Source organism: Oncorhynchus mykiss, chromosome 24, assembly GCF_057628025.1.
Source record: "Oncorhynchus mykiss isolate SJ-2025 chromosome 24, ASM5762802v1, whole genome shotgun sequence".
NCBI lineage: Eukaryota > Metazoa > Chordata > Actinopteri > Salmoniformes > Salmonidae > Oncorhynchus > Oncorhynchus mykiss.
The window spans coordinates 3,101,796-3,125,184 of NC_143045.1; the positions used below are offsets into that span (position 1 = coordinate 3,101,796).

General features: G+C 43.2%; 1 protein-coding gene across 1 annotated transcript in view; it reads left to right on the forward strand.

The window, feature by feature from the left end:
• LOC110503540 (glutamate receptor ionotropic, kainate 4-like) overlaps positions 1-23,389 on the forward strand; it is a 433,335-nt gene that overhangs the window by 394,013 nt on the left and 15,933 nt on the right. The window contains exons 13-15 of the mRNA XM_036961231.2: positions 12,443-12,646; positions 16,295-16,408; positions 22,646-22,755. Of these exons, the coding sequence (XP_036817126.1) occupies positions 12,443-12,646; positions 16,295-16,408; positions 22,646-22,755 (428 nt within the window). The remainder of the gene's footprint in view (positions 1-12,442; positions 12,647-16,294; positions 16,409-22,645; positions 22,756-23,389) is intronic.

Below are 23,389 nucleotides of genomic sequence, written 5' to 3' on the forward strand. Positions count from 1 at the left end.
AGAACAGCCTCAATTCGTCAGGGCATGGACTCTACAAGGTGTCGAAAGCGTTCCACAGGGATGCTGGCCCATGTTGACTCCAATGCGTCTCCAAGTTGTGTCAAGTTGCTTGGATGTATTTTGGGTGGTGGACCATTCTTGATACACACGGGAAACTGTTGAGTGTGAAAAACCCAGCAGTGTTGCCAGTGGCGATTTTAGCATGTAAATCTTGGTGGGGCAAAAAAAGAATAAACAAGTGGGATGCATGCCAGCAAAGCCACTACACAACACTAAACAATACATTAAATGCACTATAATGGTTACAAACGGTGACCACAAACTGTTAGGGCCTACATAAATCTGTCCCAACAACAGTACCAACATCTTAACACTGCTATACCTGGCTATCAGCGGAGCATTTTCTGTCAGCGAAACATTTCATTCAGCCTCCTTTACGGTCTTAAAAGAAATAGCTGATATGGCTGACTTGCTGAAACAAATGTGATTTCTAATGACAATTGAGATGTACAGTACAAACTATGGCATAAGGGAGTTAAAAATCGGAACTATCGGTAGTCTAAACTGTGGCACCAATTGACTAAACTTTTTGTAAATTAATAGAGGCGTTTTCAGTCTGAGAGTCTCTCTTCTCTGGCACTAGAGTCCTGCATCAGGCAACAACAAAAAAAACTGTCGGTGGTCCTGTAGTTAAGAGAGAACTTGGGGAAATGACACTTTACATGTGGACTGACGATTTTCGAAAAATAGGCAGAGTGGGCTTTTGGTTTCTCTCCCTCTAAAAACAGAAATATATAATTATAAATAACAAACTGGCTTTATTTACAAATTAGTAAGAATGTCTCACCCCGTGTTCAAGAATGGCATTTTCCCCTTTATTCAGATTATAACCGCTCCCTTTCGGTTATTTGAAAAATAAATAATCTCCAAAATATCGTTATTTTTTTATTTAATCCACCAGAAAAGACAGAACAAATAATACAACAAATATTGTGGTTAAAAACACTTAATCAATTGGAACCTTTATCAAGTGGAAGGGGGAAAAAGTAAGGAACTTGTCTGTCAGCCCTGCATTAACTTCATATGGCTGCAGGGGCAGTATTGATTAGCTTGGATGAAAAGGTGCCCATTGTAAACAGCCAGCTCCTCAGTCTCAGTTGCTAATATATGCATATTATTAGTAGTATTGGATAGAAAACACTCTAAAGTTTCCAAAAACTGTCAAAATATTGTCTGTGAGTATAGCAGAACTGATATTGCAGGCGAAACCCTGAGGAAAATCAAAACAGGAAGTGGCTTCTATTTTGAAAACGCCATGTTCCATAGCCTCCCTTTGCTTGATTTAAAGGGATATGAACCAGATTCCTTTTCCTATCGCTTCCTCAAGGTGTCAACAGTCTTCAGATATTGTTTCAGGCTTTTATTTTGAAAAATGAGCCAGAACAATATCTTCGCATCAAGTGGTCACATGAGTTTTGCTTGGGCAACAGAATTTGGACAGCCATTGTTTTTCCCTCTCCTACTGTGAAAGACATTTGCGGTTGATATATTATCGATTATATATTTTAAAAACAACCTGAGGATTGATTATAAAAAACATTTGACATGTTTCTGTGGACATAATGGAAACTATTTGGAATTTTCGTCTGCGTTGTCGTGACCCCTCTTTCCTGTGGATATCTGAACATAACGCGACAAACAAACGGAGGTATTTTGGATATAAAAATCATCTTTATGGAACAAACGGAACATTTGTTGTGTAACTGGGAGTCTCGTTGAGGGAAAACATCCGAAGATCATCAAAGGTAAACTATTAATTTCATTGCTTTTCTGATTTTCATGACCGAGCTACCTGATCCTAAGTGTACTTAATGTTTATCGTGCAATCGATAAACTTACACAAACGCTTGGATTGCTTTCGCTGTAAAGCTTAATTTCAAAATCTGACACGACAGGTGAATTAACAAAAGGCTAAGCTGTGTTTTCCTATATTGCACTTGTGATTTCATGAATATAAATATTTATATTAATATTTATTGTATGTAGCGCTATGCTATTCAGCGGTTGTTGATGACACTTATCCCGATAGGGGGATTGCAGCCATAAAAAGTTAAAAACCAAAAATTGGTTAAAGAAAATGGTGATTAATAAAAATATATACCCGTTTCATTTAAGTACCCCAAAAAATTACAGCTGTGACATATAGATTGCAAAATAGTTGGGAAGAGATTTTTGATGTACTGATTCCATGGCACATGGTTTATGAATTGACACACAAAATGATGCCGGATTCAAAACTCTGAATTGTATTTAAATTATTATACAAAATTCTTGCAACCAATAAAATTGTATATCTATGGGGGATACAACCTTCCCAGTTCTGCAGATTTTTTAAAAGCTAGAAACCGCCTCTTAATGAGTTCTGATCTGTGAACCAACGTTTATTATTATTATTGTTATTAACCCTGTATTAGAATTGTATAAAAGCCCCTTATATGCTGTGTTTTTATTTAGGGTAGTGATGGACAACCGGAGGCATTTTGAAAACATTCAAACACTTGTTTTTCACAAGGGCTATTCACAGGACAATAGATACAATGTGGCCCCAAAAACACCTCTCTGACATAGGGTCCAGCAAATCTCTTGATGATGTCCTTGAATGTCTTGACAGCTTTGTTCAATGCCTGGGCCTGAGCCTGCAGCACGCAAAGATCTTTGTTTGTCAGACGAATCATTGAGTCGAAACTACAGAACAGTACAAAATAAGAAAGCACACATGGTTAATGTTCTGGGAAAAAATGAAATATATAAATATAAAATGTCTTACAGAGCCTTTCCATAAGTCCACTCAAGTTTCTTCAATTGTTTTCTGACTGTGATGAGAGTGATATTGATGTTGTGCCCGTGATGCCAGCTGATTCCAGATTGCCTTTGCCAATTGCTCATCATCTTTAACCGTCTGTGAGTCGATGGCTTGAATAGTCTCGCTGGAAATGGAATACAATGTCAAAATGTGCAGCATACAGTAAAGACCAGCAGTCAATTTATTTAAGCATTATTTTCAGCATTATTAGGCCTACTTTAAAGTAGTGTAGCCTACTGTACCTGTTCATTTTCCTGGGCATTCGCATTTGGTGTAGCACAGGCGAATAGCACTGTCCGTGACCATAATCCCCAAGTCTAACAGTATTTTACCGACATGTTTAATTATTCAAGGGTCCTTTCTCTTCTCTGTACTGGAGTTCTTTTAAGAATACAAAAGAGGCCATCCACCCTTGATGGGCTAGCAGCAGGACAATAGACTCTTACCGAGGGATGGATCCATAACAAATTACTATGGGAATAATAATCACTGAATGACAGAAATATTGGAATAAGGTAGCTTACTGGAACACCCAAAGTCATCCAATTGTTATAATAGGATTTGGAGCAATAGCCTACCCGCGTGTGGTCAACTATTTCAGTACCATTTTGTGCTGCTCTGAGACAGGCATGGGGACTGGTCTTGATAAATCAATTCGATTTTTATTGTCACTGAATCTCCATTTGGGTATTGGTTAGCCTACAATTAGGGTGTGGAAATGTTGCTCTTCACTCGCAGTCACTTAGTAGCCTACTCCTGACTGGTCATGTTGTACAGCGCCATATTTTCCTAACGGAAACACTGAGGGTTACATTTTTCCTTTTTCTTGGAATAAAAACACCATAATATTAATCAAATTAATTAAGCTACATTTCTTAAAATCAATCCCATATACTATGTTCTTACAAAAAAAGGTTTTAAATTCTCTAGTACAGCCAATATTAAAAACAGTCAAATGCTTCTCAAAGATGCCCTCTGGTGGTCAAACTAGCACTAACTAGCCATTAATGGCAACAATGGCTGACACTTAAATAACATGCCATAGAATTCTACGGCAGCCTGCAAGCTGTGCTTCAGTACGACGCAACTTTTGAAGGAAGAACCACTGTACTGTCCCCACGAGTGACAGAACACTGAGCTAATCATGGAGCAACTAGAGAACATTAGCAACCTGCAAAAAATGTGGGGCTCAAAACAGGCTCTGCCCCACCTTTCCTGAATGACGGGTTGCCATTGAGTTTGCTATTTGCTCAGGACCACATAATTGTATTTGCTGGATGATGGGGGGTATTGTGAGGGGGTTGTGACAGCTCCTTGAACTAGACCCAGGTTCAAATAGTGTTTGTTTTCTTTCAAGTACTTTGTGCGTTTGATTGAACCTGCCTGGAGTGCCGGATGGGTGGTGTTTGCACTTTTGGGACTATGCCACTGGTTCCATTGTGCCAAGGAAACTCAATCAAGTGCAGTGAATACTATTCGAACTCAGGTATGACTTGATACACCTTCAAGATCGCAAATTTTCTCACTGTCGTGTGCAGTTGATTGTTGAAGTTTCTAGGCTCAGCTCGGGGTGATGTTTCCCCCTGGTACAGATATATGACCAGCTCTCTCTCTCCCCCAATCCTAATCTTAACCATTTTTTGAGAAAATGTACCTGGCATGGGTAGAGTAAGGTTCTAATTGTGTGGTGGGGGGTCATGGAAGACTGGGAATACTCAGCTGAAGTTATCTGCACCCAACCAGACTCCTGGCAATGGAAAAAAGGGAGCCTGTTTTTAGAGATACAGGAATTCTGCATTTCTTCATAGCTTGAAAGTCAATATTTCATAGAATTGTCTGTGGTATATTACAAAAGGTAGATGAATTATTACAAACAGTGGTGAATTATGCAACATTAGGAGTTAGGCGTGTCAACACTAAAAATACCCTGTCAAGCACATCCGTGGTGAGAGAGAATTAAAACTTGGACAACTGTGACTGACCAAAAATTAAGAAATGCTTTGACAATGTACAGACTCGGTGAGCATGGCCTTGCGTGAGAGAGGCCACAGCAAAAATATTAAACCCAACCAAATCATGAAAAAACACAAATCTAATTACTTGGAAAGAATCAACAAAAATGGCACAAACTGGAATGTTATTTGGCCTTAAACAGAGAATACACTGTGACTGACCCCAAATTAGTTTTGACCATGCACAGACTCAATGAGCATGGCAATGCTATCGTGAGAGGCTGCCTTAGGCAGACAATTTGTATTTATTTGAACTAGAGTCAGTTAAGAACAAATGCTTATTTACAATGATAGCCTACCAGGGAAGAGTGGGTTATCTGCCTTGTTCAGGGGCAGAATTACCCATTTTTACCTTGTCAGCTCAGGGATTAGATCCAGCAACCTTTCGGTTACTGGCCCAGCGCTCTAACCACTAGGCTACCTGCCGGCTACCTATTTTCCCTCAGGAGAAGACCGGCTATGTGCCCACTACACATTAATGAGCTCAAACCGAGCTGCACTTCCTAACCTCCTGCCAAACCTCCATATATATATATATATATACAGTGGGGCAAAAAAGTATTTAGTCAGCCACCAATTGTGCAAGTTCTCCCACTTAAAAAGATGAGAGAGGCCTGTAATTTTCATCATAGGTACACTTCAACTATGACAGACAAAATGATAAAGAAAATCACATTGTAGGATTTTTAATGAATTTATTTCCAAATTATGGTGGAAAATAAGTATTTGGTCAATAACAAAAGTTTATCTCAATACTTTGTCATTGCCAACAAAGGGTATATAACAGAGGTCAAACGTTTTCTGTAAGTCTTCACAAGGTTTTCACACACTGTTGCTGGTATTTTGGCCCATTCCTCCATGCAGATCTCCTCTAGAGCAGTGATGTTTTGGGGCTGTTGCTGGGCAACACGGACTTTCAACTCCCTCCATAGATTTTCTATGGGGTTGAGATCTGGAGACTGGCTTCTTACGAAGCCACTCCTTCGTTGCCCGGGCGGTGTGTTTGGGATCATTGTCATACTGAAAGACCCAGCCACCTTTCATCTTCAATCCCCTTGCTGATGGAAGGAGGTTTTCACTCAAAATCTCACGATACTTGGCCCCATTCATTCACGGATCAGTCATCCTGGTCCCTTTGCAGAAAAACAGCCCCAAAGCATGATGTTTCCACCCCCATGCTTCACAGTAGGTATGGTGTTCTTTGGATGCAACTCAGCATTATTTGTCCTCCAAACACGACGAGTTTAGTTTTTACTAAAAAGTTATATTTTTGGTTTCATCTGACCATATGACATTCTCCCAATCTTCTTCTGGATCTCTAGCAAACTTCAGACGGGCCTGGACATGTACTGGCTTAAGCAGGGGGACACGTCTGGCACTGCAGGATTTGAGTCCCTGGCAGCGTAGTGTGTTACTGATGGTAGGCTTTGTTACTTTGATCCCAGCTCCCTGCAGGTCATTCACTAGGTCCCCCCGTGTGGTTCTGGGATTTTTCATTTTGACCCCACGGGGTGAGATCTTGCGTGGAGCCCCAGATCGAGGGAGATTATCAGTGGTCTTGTATGCCTTCCATTTCCTATTAATTGCTCCCACAGTTGATTTCTTCAATCCAAGCTGCTTACCTATTGCAGATTCAGTCTTCCCAGCCTGGTGCAGGTCTACAATTTTGTTTCTGGTATCCTTTGACAGCTCTTTGGTCTTGGCCATAGTGGAGTTTAGAGTGTGACTGTTTGAGGTTGTGGACAGGTGTCTTTTATACTGATAACAAGTTCAAACAGGTGCCATTAATACAGGTAACGAGTGGAGGACAGAGGAGCCTCTTAAAGAAGAAGTTACAGGTCTGTGAGAGCCAGAAATCTTGCTTGTTTGTAGGTGACCAAATACTTATTTTCCTCCATCATTTGCAAATTCATAAAAAATCCTACAGTGTGATTTTCTGGATTTTTTTTCTCATTTTGTCTGTCATAGTTGAAGTGATGAAAATTACAGGCCTCTCTCATCTTTTTAAGTAGGAGAACTTGCACAATTGGTGGCTGACTAAATACTTTTTTGCCCCACTGTATATATTAGGTGAAACACCACTGTTTGCCACCACAACAGCAAGACGTGACCTGTTGCCACAAGAAAAGTGCAACCAGTGGAGCACAAACACCATTATAAATACAACCTATATTTTACCGATTTATTTTCCCTTTCGTACTTCAACTATTTGCATTTTGCTACAACACTTTACAGAGCCAATAGTATATATTATTTAAAAACCTTTGTGAGTTTAATGCTTACTGTTCGTTTCTGATTGTTTATTTCCCTTGGAGAGATAGAGAGAGAGACCCCCCCCCCCCACACACACACACACACACACACACATTATTGATTAATGTCAGGGTTTTACTACCATGATTGATGGGCCAGCACTTAATTAAAATGCTCTGCAGTTTTCTTTAATCATTTTTTTTATTAAACTTTTATTTATACAGGGTGGGTCACCATTGAGACCGGGGTTTAATTTACAAGGGAGCCCTACGAACATGAACATATATGCAATACAATTTAATACAACATCATGTAAAATAACAATATCAGGGGCTAAATACAACAATATATATCCAGACAAACATAACTCTCACATATCACCTCCCTTGAACTCAGTCTAAACTGTCCAAAGGAGACCAGCGAGTCCAACTTCAAGGTGACCTGAAAGGCTATTCCATGAGCTGGGGCATAAAAACTAAAAGCATTTTTTCCCCAGCTCAGTGGAGACCCACGGTACCTCCAGAACCATCCAATCCAGAGAGTGGGTCTGAGAATAGCTTGATCTCCAATCAATACATGAGCTGAAGTAGTTAACCGGGTCACCAACCGAGGATGTTCTTCCCCACCTCTACAGAGTCTCCTAATAATGGGGGCTATTGGGGAGATAAATATAGAATTACTTTGCCTCCGTTTCACACTCGTCAATCAACGAGGGAGAGCTAGCCGAGAAATGATGGGCCACGTTTAATTAAGCGGAGAGGCCCACTCCTCTCTGATGCCGGGGGTGTTGAGACCTATTAATTGAATCCAGAATGTTTGTTTATTCGTTTCCAAGCTCTCTCTCTTGAACCCCCGCCGTGTAATATAAAACTGGCCCGTGAAATACTACTCCTTAATAAGCCCTAGTTTGGGAGGATAAAGGGAAAGCGGCGGTCCGGCTGCAATGGTAGAGCGCTTCTACCACCAGGCTGCTGCGAGCGATGACATCATTTGCATTTATATTGTGCCTTCCCGCGTGGCACCGCATAACCACAGCAGAGGTGTCAACTCGAGGGCAAGGAAGGTAACATGTGTGGCTGTTTAATAAGTTAATGAATGGAGAGGATTTGCATTTATAGAGTGTCACTGTGCTCTGACTCAGGGCCTTGAAAGGCCCCTTTCGTTCTCTCTGTCTGTACTCTTCTTCTTTATCATGCAGTCCAGGAGCTCTCCTGCATGCATACGTTCAATGCTTCCGCCGCTCTCTCCCTCCATCTACTACTGATGAGTATGTCAACTAAAAGGAACAATTATAATGTGCTCTGATTCAGTGACCTCCGATATGATGCAAAGAAGGCTAGGAAAACACCTCATTCTATTATCCCTATTCTCTGACCAGTTTAGCATGAAGTGGTGCGTGCATGGAAAACTCCAGCGAGATGGAATGGGGGAGAGGCCATATAAAATGAATCAAGTGTAAAGGAAACCGGGCCGATAGTACCACAGGTAGAGTAACTGGTGTTGCCATGGTGACGAGATGGTCGGTGGCAGTGCGATGTGTCGTCCTCTTTGAGGTCTCCGGTTTTCCACTTTATGTCGTAATGGAGGAACACCACTTCGTACTGGGAAAGGAATTCATCTCCCGGTCAACAGTCAACACAAACGCCATCCCAATAGGAGTATGACAGAGCTATTTCACGGTTTGCCTTATGTTCCATCTATATTTCTCTATATCAGACAGTATGTTTTTTTCTCTCTCGACTTAAGTATAAAGCTCACTACAAACCCGGGTTTGATCCCGAGCTGTGTCGTAGCTGGCCGCGACCCGGAGACCCATGAGAAGGCGCACAATTGGCCCAGCGTCGTCCGGGTTAGGGGAGGGTTTGGCCAGCTGGGATGTCCTTGTCCCATCGCGCTCTAGTGGGCTGGGCGCATGCACGCTGACTTCGGTCGCCAGCTGTTCAGTGTTTCCTCCAACACATTGGTGCCGCTAAGCAGTGTGGCTTGGCAGGGTCGTGTTTCGGAGGACCCCAATTTGTGCCATCCGTAAGAAACCTGCAAACAGACCATATATTGTGTCCCATACAGGTTATAGAAAAGAGAGGAAGCTCTGAACTCTCCATTCAGAACCCAGTCCTACCTACTTACAGGTTATGTAAAATGTGCTATTTTAGCATTTAGCATTTCCTCAAGGAGAAAGTCCCCCTCTTCTATGTCAAAGATAATAAAACAAAAACACTTTATTAAATACTACAGTAATGTCTGCAAAAACACTACAGTAATACTACAGTATACTACAGTCCGCAAAAACACTACAGTAAATGATACAGTATACTGTACTACAGTCCGCAAAAACACTACAGTAAATACTACAGTATACTACAGTCTGCAAAAACACTACAGTAAATGATACAGTATACTGTACTACAGTCCGCAAAAACACTACAGTAAATACTACAGTATACTACAGTCTGCAAAAACACGACAGTAATTACTATTGTATTGTGGCAGACCAGGGGGTTTGATTAAAACGTTTACACTGATCAGACAAGGACACAAGTGTGATAGCTCAGTGTGATAGGTGTTTATTAAAACAAAGAAAAATAAAAGAATAGTCTCCTCCAGGTTACCGTCTTCTGGGTTCCGGGGTATTGCTGTCTCCTTTGGGGGATTCTATTTATTTTTTTGCTGACCGTGAGGAAGACTATACGGAAGGAACCTCTCTCCATGAGAAAAACCCCTCTGTGCTACCCTTCTGGTAGCTTTATGGGACTCGTACGGTTGGTGAGCAATCAGGCCCTTGATTACTCACCAGTCTCAATCAGTCCCAATTCGTCCTGGCAAGGAGGGCCCGTCAAGACCTGGCACGTCCAGCAGAGGGAGCCATCGCCGCATGATGTAGACTCCGTCTGTCACCAGGCCTCGACGAGTTTCCCCCTGGTGGCTAGTCTGTAGTACGCCACACTATATACTACTCCTTTTTTACTACCGTATTTATACTATAGTAAATGGTAAATACTACAGTATACTACAGTATTCAGTCCGTAAAAACACCACAGTGAATTGTCATGACTTACTTTCATTAATCTGATAATTGTTATTTATTTAATCAACTAACTATGTTTAATTGTTACCCGATTAAATTAATCATGTAACAATTAACTTATTAGGATTTTGGGCACCACTGAAGAGGTTGTTTAAAGAGTTACCATCTCCTGAATTAAACTCTAGAATAAATAAATTACATCAATAGTCATCTTATTAATCATTACCTCTTATCATATCATCATTCTGAACAGTCATAACCTCATGCATCTGCAAAAGCCCAAGCCGTACTCATGATTCAGCACTCCACAAATAGGTTTAAATATTTATTTATTAGCTAACTAAATAATAACACAGAATAAACATGTACCCTTTACATGAGACAAAGGTCCCTAGTGGACTGACACAATATGACGGCTTGTTACAACAGAGATGGGGAGCAAGAGAGAGAAAAATACACTTATCGTCAATATATTTCAGAACTATTCTCACAGTAATCATATAGTTTGCACACAAACCGTCATGTACTTACATATATTTTTTCAACGTTTATCTCTATCAGAACCAGCCCTCCTTAGGAAGGTTGTTGGTGTTTCAGCGGCAAGCTGTATGTCTCTGATTGTCCGAAAAGGGTCTCCCCTTTCCCATCTTACTGTACTGTTATTCACTCTGGAAGATAGCTAGCCAGCCGTGTCGACAGTTGCCATTAGTGATGAGCATAGTAGGATTGTCTCACTTAGATTTTCTAGATATTTGAGTGAAGACATCTAATCAGCTGTCTCAGTTATTGGCTGAGAGGGGAGCTTGTTTTCCCCCTCGTGTTGGTATTCAGGATTCTGACCACAATGGACATGAGCTGCAGCTCGCCGTCTCTCTGCTCTAAAGGAAGGTGTGTTTATTTCTTCACCTCGTGTTGAGGTTCAAAGTTCCAACCATATCAAACATGTAGCTCCCGCCTCACGTTTCCTGGTCTCTGAGATTCAGCATTCAAACCACTTTAGACGTGGGCTGCAACTCCCCATCTTTCCTGGTCTAAAATGTTAACTGTCAGCCAGTCCTTTTAAGCACTCTGGTCGAAAAGGACAGTTCCATCAGGCTGACACGCTCTTCTCAATAGGGGCGTGGCTACTTACCGTGCAAAATATATGATTGCAAGTTATCTATTATGCCTCCTAAAAGCACATTCCTATCTTCACAAAAATACTTTCATAATTTTTCAATTTTATATGAACGTATTGGATGGAAACTTGATAGATAAAGGGGATATACTTTCCAAGTTACAGTATTTCGTCCATACAATTTTTTATGACGTCACAAAATGAAAACCAATATGACTTTCGTTTTCTATAGCTCCCCTCTGACCATTCCCCACATTCTTATGTTAGAATTATTGTTCCAGTATTCACGTTTGACCGTGTTAAAGTTTTGGCGGGAAACAGTATGTTAACAAAGGACATTCCTTTCGCCAATACTTTCGCCAATTTATGACAGGGTGTGTGTGAGGTGTCAAAACCCCCACACCAGCTCCCTCCTCCCCTCTTCTGTCAGTGAGAGAAGGTCTGGTTATTGTCAACCATTGCCAAGCTGATCTGACCCATTGTGATCCTCACAGGACAGCATTCGAGATTTGATACATGCTTTATTAAAGCATTCTTCAAAAACAGTAGCCACATTTAGTCTTTTAGCTAAGGTGGCTTGGCGTAGGATGTGAACCCCTTTTTATGCTGCCCAAAGATTGGTTGATAAATCTCTCTTAACCCCCCACATTTAAATCATTGAGCTGCTTGCTCAACATTATGAAAAAATGTATCATAAATTAGGAACAAACTTTAAGAAAGAGCGAGTTTTAAAACAGTCTGTGGTGCCAGACAGAGACAGGACAGTAGCAGGTGCCTGAGTGCTTTTGTTCCCATGTCAAGTACGGTGGTGAAGTTAATTGTTGCCTAGATATATTCTTATTGGCTCCTCTTTAAAACAAATTACCTCTGGTGAGATAGTGTCTACTGTCTAGACATACAATATGCTAATTTCAACTTGACCTCAAAAAAGGGTAAGTTGTCAAGGTTGAGATGATGTTATGCTACACTAGGTTATGCTGTACTATATACTATGATATGTTTATTGTTGTGAATTCGGGGGGAAACTCCAACCGGGACTCAAACTCAGATCCAGTGACAGTCAAGCCAACACCTTAACCGTTACGCTAAGAGGTCCGAGGTCGCTAAGTGTTGGGTCGTCACATTATCATGGTATTCTACATGTGCTCTGCTACATCTGTGTCCATTCGCAGGAGAACCCTTACGTGATGCTACGACCGAACCACCAGGAGATGGAAGGGAACGAGCGCTATGAGGGCTTCTGTGTGGACATGCTGAAGGAGCTGGCGGACATCTTGAAGTTCAAGTACTGTATCAATCTGGTGGGGGACGGGGTGTACGGGGTATCTGGGACCAACGGTACCTGGACGGGCATGGTGGGAGAGCTCATCTCAAGGGTAAGGGCAACAGTTTCCTGTAGTAAACAGGATTTTTTTTGACCATATGACTTGACCAGGAAAAACTCTGGGCACTTCCATCGCCACCCATCTACCTACCATTTATCCCCTTCTACCACTTCACAGCATAATGCCACTCGAACTATAGACTAATTCATCAGCCCTTTAATCAAATGTTATTCATGAATTTACAGCCATTACTGCCAAATCACCCCTAACAAACCAATAACATCCTACAAACATCCAGTGGCCCTCTCAAGCACAGGTTATACAACTGATTTGACACCGTGGATGTGATACAACTAATACTGTATGTTCATGATACAATGGAGAGTTTGTCATCACAGAAATGTGTCCACAACCATTGTGCGCTGTCGCCGCAATGCTTGTGTACTTATTTTTGACAGAAAAGCTCTCTGTTGTATTACAACCGTTATGCCAAATACATGGCATGAGTTGTATAACTTTAGTGTGTATGGGGCCTATATGTGGGTATTATGTGTGCAGGCATAGTGTGTCTCCGTAGACTCCAGGGTCAAAATATTTAATCTGATATGTGATAGGCTGAGTTTCTCGTAGTAAAACATGTCCCCAGTGATGTGATCCAGAAAAGTAGTGCCCAAAGCTATTGATTGATGTTTTCACATTGAGAGCATCCTATAGTAAGGGGATGTAACCATGCAGAGATGTGAGGATGATGATGAGGAGGAGAAGAAAAGATAAAAGATGGAGGAGGAGGAAGAGGAAGAGAACAAGGATGTACAGGAGGTGCAGGGCTGTTAATTAGTCCAGATAATGCCTGAAACAGATGACACAGAGTCTTGGGTCTGCATCCCAAACGGCGCCCAATTCCCTTTATAGTGCACTACTTTTGACCATGGTGCCATTTGGGATGCAGCCATGGCTGTGTTCTGTTCACCCTTCAAACTCGGATACAGCTCATCTGTCCTAATGAATCTCAATTAGCCCCAGTCACCCTTGAGCAAACACTCACAACACAGACATGTCTTTAAAAGGGCCCAGCTAACCAGTCTGCTAAACCATCTGAACCATTTTGTTTGTGAATGAAAGGTCTATATTGCTGGTCTTAGAGTGTGGTCGCACTGACCAGTGTTTTTTGTAGATGTTCACGCAGACCGGGGATAGAGTGGAAGGGTTGAGGAGGTGGTGAGGGAGCCCTTAATAAGTTATGTGTCTTAATTCGCTATAGGCTAATGGAAGGCAAAGCCATTAAGGAAATTAAAGGAATGCCTACTCGTATTATTGTCTCCATTTGTCCCCCTGCAAGTTGGTTCTGATTTGGGGACCTTGAGGAGGTCTCAACTTGGTCTAATTGCGCCTTACACAATGCAGACTACAGAGTAGCTGCTACAGAGTACCAAGGAATGTCGGGGAGGGGGAAGGTCGAGGGGAGACAGCGCAGGATGGTGTGGGGTCACTGAGTCCCTGCCTCTGAGCTCCACTCTGGAAAGACCCCCAGACTGGAAAGGAGAGGGTTAGTGGATGACTGGGTTATAGTTGGCGGGGTTAGAAGAGGAGGAAGAGAAGAAGGAAGAGAGATTGTACTGTAGCTAGCCTATAGCGGCTGACTGAATTAACACAGAAAAGCAGAGCGAACGCTGAGAGAAGAGAATGTATGGACAAGCTTTCCACAGGCTTCATTTGCAAGCTGGGGACGGGGGCTTTACTTTAAGTAGCCATAGAGACGGAGGCAAAGTCCTACCGGGAAGATGAAATGCCACGTACAGTGGGGAACCTCTAACTCAATGCATTATTCAGCAGCCGTAGGGACGGCTTTGATTTTCTTTTCCTATCTCGCTTTTTTCCAGGGCACCATCTTATGTTTGAGCGAAAGTGGAAACAAGTGTGGTGGCATGGGGAAAGAATACAACGATGCATTATTTAAAAGCTGACTTTATACCGTGTGCTTTCTCTCTCTCTCCACACACTTTTCAATAGCTGTTAGCTTCCAGTAATCAATATTAATATTCAATAGGTGCATTAATATGGAGTGACTTCTTTCTTTTGTTGAGTTTTTTTGCCGAGATACTTTATGTTGTTGCTTTCGGGCTGGCTGGGAGTTGGCTAAATGCTTGGTTTTGCGCGTTCATTCAGAGTTGTTGTCGGTGAAAACACTGTAAAACGACCACTAAAAAGCCTTCCAGAACTTTCGCCATTGAGCTCTGTTTTTGCTGTTCAAGTTATTCTGGACAGGATTGGTCAACTCCTCCAGGGACCTGTACTCAAACAGAGTGAAGCTCGTGTGAAAAGCCACCACTTCTCTCTCTCTCTCTCTCTCTCTCGCTCTCTCTCTCTCTCTCTCTTTCTGTCTCTCTCTCTCTCTCTCTCTCTCTCTCTCTCTTTCTCGTTCTGTCTCTCTCTCTCTCTTTCTCGTTCTGTCTCTCTCTCTCTTTCTCGTTCTCGTTCTCTCTCTCTCTCTCTCTCTCTTTCTCGTTCTGTCACTCTCTCTCTCTCTCTTTCTCGTTCTGTCTCTCTCTCTCTCTCTCTCCCTCTCTTTCTCGTTCTCTCTCTCTCTCTCTCTCTCTCTCTCTGTGTTCTCAACTGCTGCGCTCAGATCAAGGCAAAGGCATATGATAGCCAGAGTCCCTCATAGGTCCACCTACAGTGAAAGGTGTATGATACCCACCTGACAGGGTACATTACCACATAACAAGACCCAGGGCTAGCCTTGACGCTAAAACCTTCTGCTTGTCTCTCTACAAATTATCTCTGCCTACAGCTATACTCCAGTACTGTCTATATACTGTATCTCAAAGTTCTTCTTCTTGATTGGTCCAAAGTTGTTTGCTAGGCAATTTTATTTAGTGTGTCAACGTGCACTGTGCCAATGATGGCATGGCCCTAACTGATGATGGGTGTGCTATCAGAGCAAAATATTTCCACTGATTCTTTTGAACAGGGCCTTCTAGCCAAGTTAACAGGGGGATACTCACTTGGACCGACACTGTAACCAGGCAGGCTGTAAGCAGGCAGGCTCTCCTCTCATTTAGAGTTGAGCTCTGACAATCCTCTTATTTTCCAACTGCAAAGGACAAAGAGCAGCGAAGGGTTGCACTGGGTCCTGGGGAGATGAAAATCTCTTGCAGATGCACTTTGCAGTGTCGGATGAATACTGGGATCGAGCAGCCACCTTCACAGCCCTACCATGCCGAGTAGCACTGGCTGGCTGGCTGGCTGGCCGGCTCAGCCTAGCTGGCTAACTGGCTGCTGTGTCAAGTGATTTGTCATAACAATCTGCTCTTCGCCAGCTTGAAAAAGACATTGGCACCCTATTCCCTATATAGTGCACTGGATCCTGCTCAGAAGTAGTGCACTACATAGTGAATAGGGTTTCATTTGGGATGTATCCCCCCCCCCCCCCCCCTCTGTTCTACACTCTGTTCTCCCTGGTGCCCTGCATGAGTCAGGTTTCAGACACAAAGCCAATGATGCTACACACTGCTGGCAGACTAGGCGTCACAGACAACAATGGCAGCACAGTAGGAGTGGAATTACACCAGTAGCCTACTTACTATTTCATTTAACTTTCCATGCATTTTCCACCACCACAACCCAACCTTTGTTACTGTAGATGTACCTATCTGTGCATATCTGAATGGGTGGTGTGTGTGTGCGTGTCTATTCCAGAAAGCGGACCTGGCCGTAGCGGGGCTCACCATCACCGCAGAGAGGGAGAAGGTTATCGATTTCTCCAAGCCTTTTATGACTCTGGGAATCAGCATCATGTACCGTGTGCACTTGGTAAGACTAACCTCTGACCTCTCTGACCCCTACAAAACAACCTGGCTGACCCCTGAACCCTACAAACAGCTAGCGACCAATCATCAGCCTCTGTCTGGGAGCCCGTTCAGCCCCTTCTCCTCCTCCCACTACATCCCTCTCCTCTCTCTACCTCTGCCAGAGTAACAGATGGTGTGCTCTGCTCCGTGATATGCGGGTGTGAATCGACCTGATAAATGGACTTCTTTCATTCCCATTCCCACTTCTTCTCTGTTTGTGACTGGGATCTAATTCGCACCAATAATAGCCCTGACCCCTGCGTATAGAACAAGACCCAGGCAACAGTTGTGGAAATTCAATACGATTGTCTCTGTGTTTTAACACCAGCCAACCATTAATCAAAGGCCTTCCCCCAAACCTAAGCTGACACACTGGTCTCTCCGCTGGCCACCGGCCGGATGGAGCCACTTTGGACCAAGCGGCGGTGTGTAAAAACATTAATGTGGCGTCCCGGTAGAGCGTTTACTCACAGCCGCACCTGTCCTCCCTGTCCCCCCCCCCCACCCCCGTCTGCGTCCCTCCCCTTTCCTTGGTGCTAATAGGTGCAGCTGCCAGGAGAAAGGCTCCATTGGACCAACAGTTGGTTGAATGAATCGATAGCAGCAGGTGCAGTGTTAAGTGGGCTGCCATATCACCTCTGCGGCAGGCTGCTGCTGCTACTGCTGACGCGTTGGAACGTGTTCATTGGTGTGTTCCTGCAAGCGGACGCGGCGTGGAGGAGGAAAGGAGAAGCCCGCACACATTGCAGCTCAATATTGACACACACACTCCCACTGTCCTAACCAGGCGGGCACAGACAAGAGGGACAGGGAGGGGGAAGGATAGAGGGATGGGATGAAGAGCATGCGTAAGGTAACTGGCAGAGAGAGATGTGGAGCCTCGACCGCTTAAGGTCAGGAGTGAAGGGCGGAAGAAACTAACTACAAAGAGTGAGAGTCTGCTGCACTGATTTCACTCTTGACTCTCTGTCTATCTGTCTGGAGTCTTTACACAGTACATGTCCCTGGTGTCTCCTTCTCTCTTCATCTCTCTACCCAGGACTCACTCCTTCCCAGCGCCCCTTGGCAATCTCTTAGGTCTCCACAGGATCCAGCGCCGCCATTCAATATTAGAATTTCTGTGACTGCACTTGTTTAGGTTTAATCCACTAGCTATTGATTTCTGATGCTGTGATTTCTACAAGGGCCCCGCTACTTATTTCAGACTTTAATTGAAATTCTCAGCCTGGTCAATAACAATGGAAAATGGAGAAAAATAGAGAAGCCCTTTGAGGTTTAATTACCTGCTGCATGGCTGTAGAATTGGCCTAATACCAGGGCCGGATTACCGAATGGGCATGCAGAGCATGTGCCCCTGGAGGTAGATGTCCCGGGGCCCCAAATGCGTTAGTCTGGCCCTGCCTACTACTGTTTAATCTCTTTCTGTCCACAGTGCACCCCAACTGTGTGTGTGTGTGTGTGTGTGTGTGTGTGTGTGTGTGTGTGTGTGTGTGTGTGTGTGTGTGTGTGTGTGTGTGTGTGTTCTTAATCTCTTTTTGCTTATCTTGATGAACTGGTTTTATAAAGTGTTTTGGGATGGTCCTCTTTTGATTACCCTTCATGTCTCCATGTTGGAGTATACTCCGAGACAGACCACTCCACCAATCTGTACACTTGTTTCATCAAACACCCTTTCTCATAATCCCCTACTTCTATGTTCTGAGCACATCTTTCCACCAGTCCCTCCTTCCTAGTAGTAGTAGTAAAGACAGAAACAGACAGAGAGATCAAAAGAGAGAAATGGAGAGAGAGAGAGAGAAAGAGTATTGAGGGTTGCGTATGGAGATTAGAAACCTAATTAGATCCACAAGTTAATTAGAGGGTTGGTATAGAGGGGAGTGGTGTCACAAGCTGCCCTGTGGGAGTGTGGCACTGGGATCCTGATTGTGTGTGTCTGTCCCCCTCCAATCTCGCCCCAACCTCCATCTTCCCCGCCTGCCCTCTCCCTCTCAGCTTCCCCAGACATCCTGCGAGAGAGAGCACTGAGGGAATCTGGGACGGCAGGCCAATCAGCAGCCCCCCCCCCCCCCTCGCCACATAAACAGAACACCTCCACCTCCGTAGTCACAGAGACCGCAATAACAGCGATGTGAGTGGCGGACCACAAATAGGCATGCATCTCTCAAGGGAGCTGGCGTTTGGAAAAAAAACGGGTTACTCTCCTTCACGCCGTGTGTTTCTGTAGTGCAGTCACACCTCCCTCCCAGGTTGAATGCGTGGGGAATGACAATAAGGGGAGGGAGGAAGATATGTTGGTGAAATCCTTGAACGTGACCTCACTCACTAAAGGCAAAGACAGTACAGTATGAAGATAGGAAGAAACTGCTTCTCCAATAGAAGTCCCCGATCACACTTGTAGGCAATGTCATGTGGACATTGTCATGTGGACATTGGCTAGCTAAGCTCACGCGCAGAAACACGTCATCGGTTCTAACAGTCGTCCCGTTTCGAACTGCACTTGTGCTGGCCGTCAAATCAAAAGGCATGCCATTGATATAAAGTCGTTTTTGACAAAAATGAAAACATGTCAGTTTGTCACTTTCACGAGGTTGGAGTAATAACAAGTTCAACTACTTAAGACATTGGCTCGAATCTTAGGTTGTGCCATTAGATTTTGAGAAATGTAACAACTAAGGATGAAGTTTTCACTTCTCTCATTGGCTTCTCAAACCCCAGCCTGGTCTGCTTCCTAAGCGTTCCCGGAAGTCTCGCGATGTTGCGCCTCTGGGTTTAGAAACTCGGTGCTAAAGGTCTTATATCCCGCCACTTAACACAAAGTGGAGCCCACGGGGAGAGGGGTTTGTATAACGCTTCATTTCTGATTGTTTGGATTTGCTTGTAAAACCAACACGGGCAATGAGGCAGTTGTCACAACCGGCGCCTCCCCCGGTTCTCCATTTGATGGGATGATGATGATAATTACACTCTATAAAGGCTCATGTCCAATAAAGACCTTCCTATCCAGTCAGAGTGCCATGCATGCGTGGATACAGCCATGAATACAGTCAGAGACCTGTTGTACAGTGCAGAGCCCGTAGTCAAGTGGTAACAGTCCTGGGAGAAAAAAAATTGAGCCATTACATATGATAATCCGCTTAATAAATCATAGGCGCATACTTGCATATAACAAGTAATAAACCAGTATACGTGCAGGCTTCAAGTAAAGTTTTACCAAAAAAATACCCGTTGTGCTCGGAGCTGCCTTCACCGGTCGTGATGCCCACCTTGACTACAGATCAGTGAGGATGACTGGCACCTCAGAGAGCTTCCTGACAGCATGAGCGGGCTCTCTCTCCTATTTGAGAAGAAATAAAACCTACCTACCTCCCTCCCTCCCTCCATCACCCAGTACACACACACACACACACAGAATAACATGTTAACAACTTAACCCTTTAACTGGCACACCAAGAAAAAAATATCAGGAAAAGTATTGTTCTGCAAAAGATGTGTATTTAGCCTCAATAGAGGCCATAAATTGCAAATTTTTGTTTGCATGACATAAACTTCGATAAATAATGCATAGCAAACATTAGAGTAAATTCAATTTGTCTTAAAATTTGCATAGACTTTTTACATCATAAAAAGATTATACATTAATTGACTTTATATACATATTTGTGTCAAAATATGAATATTCAAATTCATGTAAATTCACGCATTTACAGTTTATATGTTTAGAATACCAGTAAAATTACATGTACTGAATGATATTGTGAAACATATTGAAGATAACAGGCAGAGAGTAAATAATGATATAGGTGTGAAAGGATTTCTGTATTTGCACAGACGAAGTCTCATAATATTTGTCTATAGTCCAACTCAACTGCCTGGTAGAGCATAAAATTGGAAAACAACAATATCTAAGTATCATTCTTAAATGGTGTTTTAGAGGTCAGCAACATTTTACAACCTTGTCATTTCCCATTGTGCACATAATTAACACAAAAAAATGGTAGTAAATGACGTTCGATTTTGCGCACATTCACTTCCTGGTTTTCAGCCATATTTGAATGGGTGTTTCAGTCCGATAATGAAAACCACATGATCCTTTAACTAAAAGAATATGCCAAACAAAATGAATATGTTTAATTGAATTTAGAAATGGTTGTCAACATTAGCTCAATTGCCCGGTTGAGCTGTTTGTTAAAGGGTTTTAGCACTGCTTTGCTGAGATATCTGGAGGGCCACAGAGAATGAGCTACTGTCACATACAGGACGAGAGGAGAAAATGCTCAGTGGCTTTACACAAGTAAATATAATGGTTGGCCGAGCCATACTTGATAGGAATGCCAAGAGAATACAAACACACTACTATATCACTTCTAAGGTATAACATCATAAAACTATAGTTTGGTCACACAGACCTTCGTTTTGTCAGTCCCTTTGACTCTGGTCTTTCATTTTTGATTCTCCTAGGCAACTGTTTCCATTACTTCAGGTGTGGCTATGTTTTTGTTCTTATGTACCAACGTTACTTCTTGAAAGTTGAGCTCACTTCATAGTGTTATTGTATATCACACAGCCCAATGCCCTCTCTACCTCCTTAAACATTCATATCACAGTAGAGATTAGTGAACAACATGTCCCATCTCGCTTTCTCTTCCTCTCTCTCTCTACCTCTTCCTCTCATGATCTCCCTCCCCCTCTCTCGCTCTCGCTCTCTCTCTCTCTCTCTCTCTCTCTCTCTCTCTCCATCCATCTCTCTCTCTCTCTCTCTCTCTCTCTCCATCCATCCCTCTCTCTCTCTCTCTCTCTGATCTTTTCACTACACCATCTGCTGGTGTTGTGCTGATTCCTCAACAGCTCTGCTCTTTCGTAATGGCCTCTTAGTGGCAACTAAACAGGGAATTAAATGGAGTAAGCGCTGTAAACAAAACGCTCACTTCACTTGGCACCAGATTGGATCGCGTCAGCACAACCCTCACCTAGTTACTTTTTGCCGTGTGGTTTCTTATTCTGCAGGAGTTGTCACTGCATTGCGCTGTTATAGGCATGCCGTTTTACTGTACGTCCTGCCTTTGTAACGGAGGTGGTTTACAATGCCTCGGCGTTAACTCAGTGGGCTAAGACAGTCTTGTCTTAGGAGACCCGGGTTTGAACCTGGCGGTCACATCCTCGAAGAAGATTCACACACACTACCCTTTCTCGTTTCAAGACTCTCTCTGACACTATAATGGCCTCTGACCAGTTTGAGTACCATTACAGAGTCCCTTATCAGAGAATACATTGATGCTGGCACCATAAATGGATAATTTTCAGAAGGCAGGCCACCATCAGCTGGTAGCATTAGGCTCTTCAGACAGTCCTAATTCTCCCTACTCTAATTAGAAATCTCCAGCTCCACTCCTATGTTGCTCAATTACACTAATATGGGAGTGATTACAGACACATTACTGAATATCCGGCCTCATCCAGGCCTAATTACGCATTAATTCATCATTTAGAATGGTTTATGACCTTTAAATCCTATCCGCTCGCCGCACACAAAATATATTTTTTTTTGGGGGGGGGGGGCATTTGTATTGGATGTATGTTGTATGGCTTATTATCAAGGGGATTGTCGTTTTGGTGAATTGATGATGCATGTTGCATAACAAATGTGGCCTCACTGTGTTAAGAATATGTCATAAGAATAGGCCTGCTCTTACAATAAGCTGTTTGATCACTTCAAGTTAATCCGATAACCTACATAGCTGTGCTGTTGCCCCTAAAAACACCAGGTCCTTCCTTACAGTTCTTGTCTTTGATGGACTGGACTGCTTTGAGTTTCTCCATCTCCATTGAAGATAATGTAATTGCCCCTAGCTACTGCGCTGGCCTTCTGCGGTCAATTTCAACCATGCATTTTCCCACAGCTCTATTTCAGACGTAATTGGTTTCATTTTGTGGACAATGGCCATCGGTGCTAGATAATTAAGCAGTATGAATTAGCTCTATACAAAACTCAGGCTGATAAATCTCCCAGTAGTAAATCTAGACCTGAGGCATATAGCTCCATGTCTCGGAGTCTCAGTCCGAGAAAACACAGGAACCCTTGGTCACACAGATGTATTGGTTTAGGGTGTATCTGTGTATATGTAATGCAGCTAACCACCTCTCTCTCTCTCTCTCTCTCTCTCTCTCTCTCTCTCTCTCCGTGTGTGTGGGTGTGTTGTAGGGGCGCAGACCTGGCTACTTCTCCTTCCTAGACCCTTTCTCCCCTGGGGTGTGGCTCTTCATGCTGCTAGCCTACCTGGCAGTCAGCTGTGTGCTTTTTCTGGTTGCCAGGTGCGTTCTCCAACTCCTCTCAGCTCCACATTGACATCTGCTGGTGCTTTGGAGGAACTGACGTGTCATATACAGTACAACTCTGTGTGTTCCGTCCCAATCGTCTCTCCTTTCTCCCGAGTTGTGCACTTGTTCATGGATTTGAAAGGAAATTACTGGTATATGGGAATTCCCTATAGCCCATGGAGTAGTGAACGAGTGCACACTTCAGGAGGAAGGAGAGATTATTTGGGTAGCAGGCAACAACCCCTTGATGTCATAATGTATGTATGTATTTATTGTGTAAATAAGTCATTCCATTTCTGTGAAAAAAGAGTGTGGGGGGGACACCTTTCTCAAGTTGATGGAAGTGGAACCATCTTGATTACATGTTGATGTCATGTGACTGTACCTGAAAGAAACATTTGGTACATTTAAAAAGCAACAATACAAGAAAACAACCTCCCACTGAAAAGTGACAGCGACACAACAGCTGTAATGAGACACTCTGAGAGGAGGGGTTGCCAAAGGTCAATTATTCTTTACTCGTTTGTATGTTGAAGGAAGCTAAATACAGTGTTACCCTTGTACCGCTCTGCATTATGTTTTCCCCTTGAAGATTTGCCTGTGGTCGAAGCATGCATTAAATTAATGA